The sequence below is a fragment of the Poecilia formosa genome, unplaced genomic scaffold (assembly GCF_000485575.1).
Source record: "Poecilia formosa unplaced genomic scaffold, Poecilia_formosa-5.1.2 Scaffold68, whole genome shotgun sequence".
In the NCBI taxonomy this organism is placed as follows: Eukaryota; Metazoa; Chordata; class Actinopteri; order Cyprinodontiformes; family Poeciliidae; genus Poecilia; species Poecilia formosa.
Genome location: NW_006800007.1, coordinates 1,249,318 through 1,263,928, shown reverse-complemented (window position 1 = coordinate 1,263,928; position 14,611 = coordinate 1,249,318). Strand labels below are relative to the sequence as shown.

The 14,611-nt window shown below is 37.4% G+C and overlaps 1 protein-coding gene across 2 annotated transcripts in view; it reads left to right on the top strand.

Annotated features, from left to right (window-relative positions):
* mrpl11 (mitochondrial ribosomal protein L11) overlaps positions 1 to 14,402 on the top strand; it is an 80,167-nt gene extending 65,765 nt beyond the window's left edge. For both annotated transcript variants that reach the window (XM_007555083.2, XM_016672978.1), the window contains exons 3-6: positions 4,758 to 4,853; positions 11,917 to 12,010; positions 12,956 to 13,115; positions 14,270 to 14,402. In XM_007555083.2, coding sequence (XP_007555145.1) covers positions 4,758 to 4,853; positions 11,917 to 12,010; positions 12,956 to 13,115; positions 14,270 to 14,387 — 468 coding nt within the window. In that variant the 3' untranslated portion in view covers positions 14,388 to 14,402. The remainder of the gene's footprint in view (positions 1 to 4,757; positions 4,854 to 11,916; positions 12,011 to 12,955; positions 13,116 to 14,269) is intronic.
* The last annotated feature ends 209 nt before the right edge of the window (positions 14,403 to 14,611 follow it).

Here is a 14,611-nt window from a genome sequence, read left to right as displayed (position 1 = left end):
TGGATGATTAGATGCTCAGATGCGGTGAGCGGGGTTAGCAATTTGGCCGGCGCATGGATGTTGCCGTTCCAGCTCTCTTCTTGCTGATAAATGTCATGTGGAGCTGGAGGAGCCAACCATCAACGAGGCTTTCATGACATGCCAAACTCCGTGCTGAGTTCAAAGACTGCAGGACAGACCGGGTTCAGTCCCAGAGATTACTGCAGGTAAATTATTGAACCGTGTAACTTAGATGTTGGTCGGACGTCTACCAGCGTTTAGAGGCGCACTGTAAAACATTTAACTTGAAAATGAAGGTTCATCTGCTGCCTTCAAAATGCAATTTAAGTCAACAAGACAAGTGTTTCGGTTTTAACTCAAAAATTAAAGTTCATGAGGTCGATTTAACAACAAGAACCAAGTTGTCTAATTTTGTTTTGGTTTTTTTACGTTCTGATAGCTCATTAATCTGAAATTGGGAGTTTTAACTTATCTTTGGAATTTAAACTGAATGAAACTGCCCTCACATTTCTCTGTTATTTTAACAATATCAAGTTAAAATAACTACTTATTTTCCTTTAAAATAATTTAAATTCTTGTTTCAATTTCCATTTATGAAATTTCTGATCTAATAAAGAATTTTTATTAAACATCACAATGAATTCTGCTCAGAAACATTTAGCTCTGACAATCATCCTCATAGTATGCCCTGCGAAATGTGCTAATGCAAGAACCAATTTAATGTTACTTTAAAACCGTGTCATGCTAACTAGCCTTAGCATTAACAACATCCTATGCTAGCAGCAGAGGAGCAAAGAGCAAGAAGAAAGTGAAAGGAGGAGGAGCAACTTTACACGAGATTGTGATTGACAGCGCTAAGACCCGCCTCCTGGCTTTGATTGGTTGCTTCTAGTTAGCACTGGGAGAAAAAGTGACTCCTCTAATCCTAAAAATAATTTTCAGGTGATAGAAGACCGACTTTATAATTGTCTTTATGTGTCTCTGAAGGTTCAGAAGCAGATTTCAGGCCTGATCACTAGTTTCCAGCTCCACACTGCAAAAATAGCAAAATCTGACAAAGTATTGTGGACAAGTTTCTACTGCAAATATCTTAGTACACTTGAATAAAGTTTATTCATATTGTTTTCAGTCAATAATTCATTAATATTGATGAAAAATGTCTTGTTTCAAGTGAAATTATAAACAAGTCCTTAAAGAAAGTTCCTATATCTTGCTGAAAAGTTACGTTTAAGTTAGTTTTGTGTTAATTCAAGTGTATTGATATTTTTGGCGAGGAAACATAAACTAGACATAAACACTTGGTTAGATTTTGTGTTTTTGCAGACTGAAACTGTGCGTTGACTCTAGATTGTTCCTCTTTGCATCAGAGATAATAACTCCAGTTTTGTTTCTGTTCAGCTGGAGAAAGTTACGGCGTCGCGGAGTTCAAATCTTCCTTCAGATTAGCTCAAGAAGCTAACCATTTTAAAGTTGGGTTGGCCATTTTGTTCTAGCAAATCAAACTCTTAAGTCTTCGTTGTATGAGGACGTTTTCACAATCCTCCCAACTTTCTGGTAACAGTTTGGAAAGAAATTTACTTTTTCCATTGGCAGATTATTTCACTTAAAAAAACATTAAAATGTCTTGTTATAAGTGAAATAATCTGAGAATGGAACTAGCTATTTTTCATCAATATTAAGGAATTACTGACCTAAAATAAGCTCCTATATTTTGCTGAAAATGTGCTCGTCATTAGTTTTGTCTTATTGGAAATGTTTTTGCAGTAAACTAAAAACATACTTAAGATTTTGTGTTTTTTGCAGTGTGTGTTGAGTCTGAGCTCAGACTCCGCCAGATAAAATCCTTTGTGGTGAAGAGAAACCTCGAGTCACGTCATCTAAATCGGGCCAAGATCCGCCTCCAGTTGCTTGTAGAACTAGGAGATACAGATGTTAAATGCAGGAACAGATGGACGCAGACAGATGCATCTGTACTTTTCTAAATCAGCTTATTGCATTCTAATCATCTCTCTCTGGTGGGTCATGTCCGTGACTCTCTTTGCTTCTTTTCATGTATTTTCGCTGTGCTTCTCTATCTTTAGCGCTCTCTCCACTACTGTCCGCGCTTAAGCACGTTTTAGAGGTGTCAGGCTTTATCTCCTGGCCTTTTTTCATGGCTTTGTGTGGCGAATGAAAGCCTGTCTGAGTCTGTTGGAGAGATCATTATCCGACAGGGCTGAACAGAGGGAAAGGAGCGGGTGCTGAATGTGCAAGGCAGAGCCCGAGGGTTTGCTTTGACTCATGCCCAACATCACAGCCTTTATTTTAATCCATATTTAATTAGACTTTCCTGTACCGCTCCATCCCTCCTTGTTTACCTTTCCTGTGTTGTTTTATGAAAGGGGGAGAAGCTTGTCACATGGGATTACGATTAATTAGTAGGAAGGGGAGGGAAGGTAAAGCCTGAAGACTCCAGGGACGGGGGTGTGTTTCGTTCCTCCTTTATGATCTTCTAATCTGGATACCCCAAAAAATAAAAATAAAAAATCCAACCAGCTTGTTATTTTAACATTACTTTGTTGTGTTTGCAAAGAGAAGCGAGCGGGAAACGCGGAGCATTTTAGGCGCTAATGAAGTGACAGAGATGCAGCGACTGATTTGCATTCATCAGGTGCTTCCTGGAACCTTTAGTGGAGAGATGATGTTCGCAGAAGTTGCCGCTCCGTTAGCTTCGTATAAATGTCTTTACCCAGCCTGTCATTGACGGATGTCTCAGGGTGACTGACTTTTCATCAGAGTCATTATTAAAGCGGGTTCTGCTCTGTTGTGGAGCAGCAGAGGCTCACAACTCCATTAAACTCTGTATAAAAAAAACGTTTTTCCCCTTTTCTCCCCCTCATTTGTTCAAAATGAACACTTCAATCAGCGTGTTGCCTTTGGGGAAAGATGGCGGGTGAAGGTCAGCTTAAAATTCGGCTGCATTAATTTGATTCTTTATTAGTCTTTTCCCCTGATTTCAGATGCGCAGAGAAACGCAGCGTTGGCCTGGTGTTGACTTAATGTCACCCATCCATTTTGCTTTCGCTCCAGTTGGCCTTGCAGGAGCCAGGAAAATGGAAGCTCGTTCATCACCGGGTGGCTCTGGCTCCGGGCCCCAACATGCATTCAGTCATAGCTGCGGTGACAGCGCGGCCTGGACTCACTTCCTGGACCGCTCACATGAATGGATTACTTCAGGGCATGCCCACAACTGATGGTCCGGTAGACTTGGTTCGATTGGGGATCAAAATTGCAACATTTGTGACGTTTTCAGCTGTTGGGTTTCCGCTGTTTTCAGCTGAATAGGTTTTCCAAACTAAATGGAAAACCTGTTCCCCTCCTCACCTGTGGTGGCGCTGCACCAGGAAAGAAAGAAACACACAAAATCCTCAGAAGAAACCTCTGAGCATTTGAACCGCATATCAGTTGAGTTCACGTCAACCGGGACCAAGGATTGTGGGTGAAACAGAGTTCGCCCTTTTGGTTCACATTAGAGTCCGATTGCGCATTCACACCTCGCCAAATGAACCGGACTTCCTTGGCAAACGGACTGAGTTTCATTAAAGGAAACTAAACAGGGCTGCTGTGAATGCACTCTTAGTCGGTTTTAAATGAATTCCAGTTTGTTTGTCTAGAAAGTCCAGTTCGTTTGGGGAGGTGTGAACGCAGAATCAAACTAAAAAAATGAACTCTGATCTGCCTATAAACCTCGGTTTATGTTTGATTAAAGTGAACTCTGGTGCAGTTCGAATGCATAATATGAATGACAGGCAGACCGGAGACTGCTCCAGAAACAGGAAGTGGACTACAGCACAAGGCATTCTGGGTAAATACAACCAAAACAAACGTGAGGGTCTAGCGCTAGCGAGAGAAACCGCTTGTAGTCTTTCACCAAACACAAAAGAAAAATCCTACAACTGCAAAAACCTGATGATACTCCTTTTTGTTTATAGGTTTTCATGTTTTTTCCTTGAGTAGTTTTTGTTGCAGCGCCCCCACAGGTGAGGAGGCGAACAGGTTCTTCAAAAGGTTTGGTTCATTTGACAGTGCAGTGAGAAAGCGAACCGCAGCAGCTGAAAATGTAGCAAATGTTGCAATCTTTGTTTACTGGACTATGAAGTGTGAAAACACCTTAACGTAATCAGTTATTCTATTAATTATTCTGACGATTAATCAATTAATTGAATAAAAAATTGGCACATTGAACTGATTTTTCATTAAACTTCTTAGGTTTTTCTATGCAGTATTATAAATTAATTAAAGGATGCAAACAAATAAATTATTCAGTTCCTTTTTTAGATGAGAAAAGAAACATTTTATTGCCCAAAGTGCAATCATACAGCAGTCCTTTTAATGAAGCTACAGGCGAAGCTAAAGCTGTGCCACTTGAGTTTTGGGTAAAACATATTTACAGGCAAAGGTGTTTTTATCTTAAATCTAAATATATTTGTACAGTTTTGACTGAATAACTGCTGTGAATACGCTGCTTTTTCAGTCTATATACTCCAGTTTATGATTAATCGTTTACTACATTAGTTGACAATTAATCACTGTGAATCCGATTAATCGTTTCGGTCCAGTGTGGATTTAGTCGGGCGTTTGACAGATTGACTGACAGCAGCTGTGCCATCTGTATTCTGACGGATATTCAACTGGATGATCTGTGAGCTCATGCATTTTAAATGCAGCCGTTCATCGTTTTTTCATGTTTATCTCTCTTTTTTTTCTATAAAATGCAGAAAGGGATCCCCATCGGGCAGTTCTGCAAGGACTTCAATGAGAAAACCAAGGAGCTGAAGGAAGGCATCCCACTTCCCATCAAGATCCACGTCAAGGTGTGTCTCTTTAACCCATCTCTGACCCTCCTCTCTTAACACCCATCCCTCCCACAAATGGGGTTAATCCCACTGCAAGCTGCATAGCATCACTGGAGCGCCTCCATTATTCATACTCCACCACTGAACTAAGCCTTTCTATTTGCATTCATTAATGAAGCAACAATTCCCAGAGGAGCTTGGAGTCAAGTGGCATTAAACACACGGAGGAGACGCGACTTACTCAGAAAATGGGTGTTAGTTTGTATTTTACTCCAGCAGATATTGTTTTGACTCGTCGTACCTCCTCCTCACTTTGTGTGTTGTTTCAAATCAGGAGTTGTGTCCTCCCAGCCGGCTGAATGTGAGTTATAATGAGATTTGTGCTGAAAAGAGGGGGGGTGAGCCTAATCCTTTAAAAGGCATGAATTTAGTCTCCGACGCAATATCCAGCAACAGCTCTGCCAGCACAGCAGGGGCTTATGCATTAGTGCCATCTGCTGGTGGGTGTTGCTGCTCTGCATGCTGGGTTTATTATAGATGTGTTCGTTTTACTGCTGCATTTCGGCTGCGGCGCATCGGCGGCTTCCAGCAGATCGCTTTAAAGGGCGAATGAGCAGTTTGGGCAGATGGAGCCAAACGTTTCTGTGCGTTAAATAAGAAGTCTGAAGCCACAGGGCAACAGCTGGAGATGGCTATGCAAGTATTTATGCCACTTCTCACATTTTCAGCGTGTTTTGTTGAGTTTTATCTAAGAGATAAAATGAAAATGAGCCTCAGTTATGAATTACAATAAAAAGGATTCATGATTTTAATTATTTTAACCAATGATAATGTGTAAAATGTGGCTTTTGGCTAAAGGAAATTATAAAATGACATAATTTTATAATTAGGTCATTATAATTATAATTATATAATTATAATTATTATAATTAACACTTATTTACAAGTGTTACAACTTGTAAATAAGTTGTAGCACAACTTGTAAATAAGTTGTGCATTTTTTGCAATATATTCGAGGGTTGGTTTTTATGGCTGAAAACACATCACAATATAAACGTTTATTCTCAGTCAATGTTAATAATTATTGATTAGTTTTTTATTTTAAATATCCAAAATGCTGCCACACTGGTGATGTGACCTTTATTATTTCATCCTCAGTTTCCACTTGAGCTGTTATACTTTTCTCTTTTCTGATCTTTTTATTTTTAAGCAGCTGTGGGGCGCAGCAGCATGACAGCACATTAGGGCCATCGTAGATACAAAAAAGGAGGAGTAAATTTCTGCCAAAAACTCAGAAATCTTCAGATTAATCTCAGAAATTTTCAAGAAAAAACAAGAAATTTCTGAATTTGAAAAGTTGAAAATTTGCTAGAAAAAAAATTCTGGAAATGGAAATTTTCTGAGTTTTTTCTAGCAAATTCTTGACTTTTTAAATTTCCAAGTTTTCACACAAAATTTTCTAAGATTAAATTTGCCTCCCAAATTTTCAATTTTTGGAGAAATTTCCTTCTCTCTTCTAGAGATTTTTTTGGCAGAAATTATATAAAAAAATTTAATTAGATAATTTCCCTGACCCTAATATGCCGTTGTACAACAGAAATCAAGTTGCAGTTAAGTGGCATTTAAAGCAACTTAAGATTCGACTCAGACTCGCGATTTGAGACTTGAGAACAGTTTTGTATTTTCTATGATTTTTTTTTCTGTTTTGTTTAAAATCTCTACTTCTAATCCTATGTAGCTAAATTAGTGTCAAAAAGATTCATAAAGCAAACAAGATTTGTAAATGTACAAAATGGTTCACAATGCATAAATTAGTTCCTCAACATTCAGCAGATTCACAAATTGACACGTTTCAAACTGCACAAGTACAGAGGAAATACAACTCAGCAAATCCCTAAGTTCACGGGTCATTCCGCCTGCTGATGAAATTTAAAGAAATAACATGATATTTGGTTTTACTGTAACAAAATGTTTAAGTCCTGGAGGTGTGAATACTTTTTTGATACATTACACACTTTCCTGTGATTTTTACCCTTCAGGCTGAATTTGAGCTGCTCATCTGTATGCTGCGCTCCACCGTTTCAGCTGGCAATAAAGGATCACTATGACACATCACAGCGCATAAATAAATATTGAATTAACTGCGGCTGTGCCAACAGAGGGAGCTGCATTGTCCTTCTCTCAGTCTGGAGACGGTTTGTTCAGCAGTCGCTCTTCACCAGTTTGATAAAGACTGAGAAGTTCAAGGTACATTTGAGTTTAAAGACGCTTGTTGCTGTGAGACTGATGAAGATGTCAGAGTAGTCATCAGTCAACAGGCGGCAGAGTTCATCACAGACGCAAATATGAACAAGGTTAACAGATAAATATCACCTGGAGTGGTGATGGTAAACATAGCAGTAAATGGATACCTCTGCATGAGAAGCTAATGTTTACTTTTTAAGTAGCGAGCAAAAATAATGCTAATATGTTTTCCTTTGAACGAGGCAGACTTTCTGGTTATTGCTTCTTAATCAATACTTCCCCTGGCTTATTTACAGGTGCTTTGAAAGTTTTCTCTGGACTTTGTTTTTTTCACTCTTTAAGCCGACCATACAGAAGCAGAACAGAAAATATTAAAGCTCCATCAAGGTAATTTCAATTCATCTGAAAGCTGCGTATAAGGAAGCATCTACTGAAGGATGATGAATAAAGCTGCAGTATGCAACTTTTGTGAAAAATATCATTTTACATATTTGTTGAAACTTACCATGTCATAACAGTTTGGTAAGAGACAGAAAATATGTGGAAAAAAATGTATCTCCTCTGCCTTCTCCCAATGCAAACTACAAACAACCAATCAGAACTGGGAGGTGGGTCTTAGTGTTGTCAATCACCCTCCGTGTGGCGCTGGTGGCTATTCTAAAGCCACCAGTGCCAGTGGATAAATGGTTTTCCTGTAACGGTAAGTTGTTACCACCATTACCACATTTAGCAGTGAGCACATAAGGTTGATTGGCAGCGCTAAGACCCTCCTCCTGGCTCTGATTAGTTGTTTTTGACTACATTTCTTCAGACGGTAATAATAGGTCAGGAAATAGGAGGAAGAGATTGATCTTTTCACAGAGTATCTGTCTCACACTGTCACAAAATGGTGACAGTTTTAAGAAATATGTAAAGGACATATCTTTTAAAATAAAAGTTACATACTGCACCTTTAGATTCTGTACCAGAAGTATTTCTTAGAGATATGACATTCAGATACAGTTCATCTGCTCTTAAGACATTTGAGGGCTGAGTCAGGTTCACTTTCTATGGAAAACAAAAACAAAAACCAAACAGTTAATGGTTTTCTAAAGCAAAGAGAAGCACAATTCCAGCCATATCTGCAATACATTATGCAGGGTGATACAAACCAGGAATATATGATGTTCATATGTATGTAATATTAAAGGGAACAAATCCACATTTTGAATGTTTTTTTTACTCCCATTTGGGTTTCTGCTGCTCCTGAAAACAGCCCAAATGCTTGAAAAATGAATTAAAATACATCTTCTAGTGTCTCAAAGATGAGTTGTTTCAAAAACCTCCGGAAGCAGGCACTGCCCAGACGGTTACCTAGCAACCCCAGCAGAGCTCCACTTGTCTCCTAGCAACCCACTGGGGGTCTTGCCAGCAGAAGCTTATTTTGATTTAAAGTGACAAGACGCCATAAAGAGACTAAAATCTCATTATCTATTATCTGTACACACAAAATGTAATGTGATGTTTTGTATAGACCGCAGATCTTTCCTAATCTGCTCAAGGAAGCATAATAAGTAACCCTTATTAGTCTAATATTAAATAGTGTCTTGATTTACATTAATACAGTGTTTATTAGAACATTTCAGCCAACAAACAAAGCAAACCGATTTTAGTCTGATTAAAACAGCTAGTTTTATTTTAGTAATAGCTGAAACGCGTGATGTTATAGAAAGTATAATGTTTGGACAAAACTAGGCAGATATTTTTATCTCCTTTGCTGCACTGTCCTAGTTGCTAAGATACTCAGGAGTATTTCTCACAATTGTTTTTTAAAGACGTTTTAAAAACTCCCATGCCGAAGCTGCTGTTATTCTTTTATTTATTTTTGCCCCCTCGTCATAAAACCCCCGGTGAACATGTTTGCTTTATTTTATAAAAATTGTTGAAAAAATTGTTGAAAAACAAGCAATAACAAGCAACGGCTTCTCCCTAGATGGAGAAAAATTCAGTTTCCTCTGCTGAAAGGTCACTGCTGGTAGATAACTCGATGCTGATGACAAATCACCAGCTCCGTCGGGTCGCCTCAGTCCAGCCCACGGTCGCCTGTTTGCTGTTTTATGTAAGACAGATAAAAATTGATCCAAAGCAAACTTTTCACCAGATGATTTATTGATTGGATCAGTGCGTCGGTTTTTGTTTTTACAGCGAGGTGGCAGAGAAAAAGGGGTCAGAATAACTCAGTGAGGCTGATGAGATTATTTTTACTCTGCTCCTGAGGGCAGCAAGGAGAGCAGGAGAGCAAAGAGGAAAATAGAAATACAGCCAGTGAGTTTATTATCATTTTATGAGGATGTGGGGGTTTTCTGTCGTCTTCAGAGTTAGCTGGGATGTCTTATCAAATTACCGGGGGACGAAATGAGTGTAAAAGACGCTTTTAGTGGCGATTATTCACACATAACAAGGTCCAAACTCAATGGTTTGTTTCTGTCTTAAAAGCTTTCCCTGCTGTAAAGAGACCCAGCAAAGATGTGAATAAAAACAAACTGTTCTTCTGAGGATTCATGTGAGACCAAAATAATCTAAAGAGGAGCAAACATAGCATTTTAAATCTTTTAAATCTTGGCAAATCATCCAGGGTTTGAATGGAAACCAGCATCTCTGCAGATCCTTTAATACAGACGCAGTCATGTGAAAAACTAAGTGCACCCTTTGGTGTTTACATTGAAATTAAGAGGAAATTAGTGACCAGGTTTTGGTAATCTGGAGCGTACACTGCAAAGGGGTTAAAAGAAAAAAAAGTAGCAATGACCTTAGATAAGCAACTGTTGTAGTTTAATTAAGAAATGTCATTGCACCAGAAAATATGGAAAAAGTAATTAAAAGTGAGGATTTATAGATATGTACACTTAAAAGACAAAACAAAACAAAAAAACATGTTTCACAGAAAATTTTATAACTTTTGAAAATAAAAAAATGTAAAGATAATTAAAAAAAATATCCAAAGATCATTTGGTTTATTGTTTGTTTGTTTAAAGAAAAAAATTGTATATATATTAAAACATATTTTAAAAACATGAAATACTAGTTAAGCAAAAAAACTAAAAACAAGAAAATTGTAATTTAGTTTTCTCAAAACAGAATAGAAAGACAGAAAGTCTTACAAAAAACATTAATCTTTATAAAAAAAGTACAATTTAAAAATAAAAAATTATGTATTTATAAATATATTTCTATAAAACACAGAAAGGTAATATAAGATATTTTATTTAAATGCAAATATATGAAGAAAATACAATATAACAAACTGATGAAAAAGTTCTTAAAATAAATTTTAAAAAAACCATAGAACACTAAAAATGTGTTTTTGGCCTCAGAATTGTGTCAATTTTCAACAATTGTTTAAAACAGATTCAGTTGAAACAGAAAAACTGTCAACAGACAGACCAATTTTCAGACTCACATTTTAAAGTTCAGGTTGTAAATCAATGTTCCTGTCAAGGTAAAAATAAGGCCTGAGGATTTTTCTTCTTCTTCACCACATCCTGTAAAAACAGTCAAGGACACTTTGCCCCCGCAGATAAAACCATGTGTATGTTCTGGGCTCCAGATCGCTCCGGCTGGTCTCTTGTTTGGCTCTTTTCTTCTGCTGTTTGGTATTCTTGCCTTCACTCTGGCAGTCTTAAAGAGTTACTGAGCAGAGGCTATGCTCAAATTATTACACTAGAAATAAAACTGTCCATAAATTAGTCTCCACTTATTTTCTTCCCCACTTGAATTCACTAAGCCATTACAAAACAATATTATCGTTTATCGCTGGACAATTTCAGTGTGTAGTGGTTCGGTTCGATTCCGATTTCTAGGGTCACTGTTCAATTCAGAAGCTTTTTTACTATTCAAACAGTGTAAAAATTCTGTTTAAAGTATCAATCAATCAATCAATCAATCAAATTTTATATATATATACAGCACATTTCAGCAGCAAGGCATTTGAAAGTGCTTTACATCATTAAACACAAAAGCACAGAGTTATGCAACATTGAATCAACAATCAAAAACAGTAAATTTCCTGCGAGTCGAAGTTCTGCCCCTACGGGGCGATTGATGAGTTTTTGAACTCATCAAAAACAAAAAAGAAAGTATGTGACTGACCAGAGGAAAAGACAGTAAACAAACTAGAAGTTTCCATATTGTAGCAAATGTGACTTCACACTTCATGAACTCTGTAACTGACAGCCGCTCTGGCAGGCGGTTGCTATGGAGTTGCTACGGCAACATTAAAGAGGCCCCAAGCTTAGAACTAGCTCTCGCCTCGTTCCTATCTAACTTATAAACAGTATAAGTACATTACAGTTAGTACTCAGTCACAGTTTTTGAGTACTCTATCCACCTCTGTGTAATACTAAGGTAAATATCAGTGATATTTACTGTAGTACTTACTGCCGAACTAGCAAAATTAGCTTAGCTAATGTTGCTTTTATCTGCCAGCTAACACGGACATGTAGGCTACGTGTTTGTTACTACATGTACTTCCTCTGCCAGTCTCGTTATTCACATGAAGAGTTTGTACATCCTTAAAAATCCATTTAAATATTGATAGTATGGGTTCATTGATTTCAGGTCATGTTGTATGCACTCTTTGTGTTCAATAGGTAGTGAACTGTATCAGATTGGAGGCAGCTTGTCCACATTGTCTGACATGTTTCCATTTGGATCGATCCCAACAGTATTTGTAAACTTTCTGCAAGATTCCATTGACATAGAATTAAGTTTGTGGTTCTGATATGTGGAAATGTAAAAATTGTGATGAAATGATGAGTTGAGATTTTTTATGATAAATTGTTGCTCTGTGTTTCTGCAGCCTGACAGAACGTATGATCTGAAGATCGGCCAGCCCACCGTCTCTTACTTCCTCAAACAGGCAGCAGGAATCGCTAAAGGCGCCAGAAAGACAGGTGAGAGCATTGTGTCCTCTAACCTGGCTGTGGCAGGCGTCGCTCCATGTAGTCAGTGTTGAGATATTTTATTCATGACAAGAGGGAGCACTGCAGCTCACACAGGAAGAAGATTTTTCCTGGATTTCCACCTTTTTGCTCCAAGCAATCCTCAGCCTTGTTGCCAAACACCAGAGCTGCGTCTGTTCTCACATCCACCTCCTACTCACTCTGTTTACTCCTGCAAACATTGTAGGAACGAAACGATTAATTGTGATTAATCGTTTGTTGAAACAATCATCAATTAAATCGTAACCTGGAGTATACAGACTGAAAAAAGGCAATTTGCTGAAAGAGCAACTCACTCAGAGCTACAAATAAGCCAAAAACTGTACAAACATATTTATGCTTTCTGCCTTTAAGGTAAAAAAAAAAGAAGAAGAAAAAAACACCAAGTGGCAGATTTATCTTCATCTGATTCAAATTCTGTAAAAATATCTCTTTCTAAGGACCTTTTGTTATTCAATTATTAATCAGTAAATCACAAAAATCTAATAATCAGCTCAGCCCTGATCTGGTAGGTCAAGCAGAAAGGTTGAGTTTTCTTCATGTGAAGAAATTTAAAAGAAATTTGAAGAATTATTTTAGCTGTAGATGCATTATTTGCTACAAACGATCAAGTATTCACTAAAGAAATGCTATGTTGCTGATTTTAGGAAATAAAATTGGCATTCTCTTAATAAAATGATTTGATATTTGCATCTTTTAATATATTTTTAATATTGTATAAAAATACTGCTCAAGTGTTTGCAATAAGTTCAATTTTTCTTTATCAGATTAATTGATTAATCATCAGCATAATCAATTAATTGATTCCTAAAATAAACATTATTTGCTGCCCTAAAACTTTCTCTGACTTGCACAAGCTGAAAATTGCTTTCTCTTATTCTTCTTGTAACTGTAAAGGCCACGAGACGGCGGGGATGGTGTCGGTGAAAGCCGTGTACGAGATCGCAAAGGTCAAAGGTCAAGACGAGTGCTTCAAGATAAGGGACACCTCCCTTGAGACGGTTGTCAAAACCATCATCGGCTCAGCCCGCTCCCTGGGAATCCAAGTTGTCAACGAGTAAGATCAGAATCTAATCTGAGCACCAATTCTCGGATTATGTTGCTATGCCCTCAAATGTCCACTAGAGGTCAGCAGAGAAACCGCAAAACTATTAATACCGATTTTTTTTTGCTGTTTGCATTTAAGATTAATAAAAAAGAAAAACATGTGCAGCAAAGCAGGTTTTTACAACATTGAAAGTTTCTCAATGTGAAAAGGGAGGATTTGTAATTTGAAATGGAGACGTTCTTGAGTTTTAAGTCACAACTATGACTTCATTATGCATTCATTCAGCCATTAATGATCTGAAATTTCCTTAATTTGTCTACAAATTATTGATCTGCAATATAGCTAATTTCCTCACCGAGCAACAAAAGTATAAATTGTTTTATTTGTCACATGTTTGCATTTTGATTTTGTAGAAAATAATGGACATCATATACCTGTGGACATACACTTGATTATCTGACTAAGTCTTAAAATCGAGGTTCATGTTGTTTGAGGTTAAAGGTCGTTTTAAGTTCAATATATGATAATGAGTTAATTGATCAGACTCTTTCTTTCAGTCAAATGTTATAAAAAGAAAATAAATTATTCAACCAACCACTAATCACCTTAGTAAATAACATAAATACAATTATTAGTTAGTTTTGTCTTATTTTAAGTGTACTAAGAAATTTGCCCTAGAAACTAAATCAAAGTCAATTGATCAAATTGGTTATTTTTCCAGAGTATTGCTTGTAAGCAAACTTCCTCTGCACCATTTTACCTTTCATATAGACAGATACTTATCATTCATGACAAACGCTCTGCTCTGTTTATTTTACTCTTTCTCATTATTCAGAGACATTCTGCTTTTGCTTCCTTAATGAAATGCTTATCAAAGGATCTGTTGAAACCCGTCAAACCTAACGTCTGATAGCTGCAACACATTATGATTTATTGCTTGTAACCTCAGAGGATAAATTGCTATCGTTGCCTCATTAATGGTGGATTCATCTGAAGGTGGTTGGTTCAGCGCTGCTGCAGTAAAGCATTTGTTCGCTGTCTGATCGTCCAGTTTTATTAAGATTAAACCACCGGGCGACAGCTTTTTATTGCTCACACTTATGGGGGTAAGTTGTGGTAAATCTGTGTTTCCTTGAGATAATTTTGTTTTATTTCCTGTCCAGTCTTTCAGCAGATGAGTACAAAGTCTTCCTGGAGCAGAGAGAGGAGAAGCTGAAGGCGGATGCTGCCGCAGCAGCTGCAGCTGCCGCAGCCGAGGCCACAGCGGGGAAAAGGAAATAAAAGCCTGCAATAGTTTCCTGTATTTGTTTATTTTGACTTTATACATGTACTACATTCACTTAAAACCTGATTAATAAAAGTTTTATGTTAACAAAGAGTTACCTGATTTGTTTTGTCTGCAACAAAAACATCAACTCTGCTTCTGAAAATATTTATGACTGTAATTTATTGGTGCTGAAGAGCAAAGAAGGTAATTGTTCTGCCTCTGTAGGGTTTGTATTTTC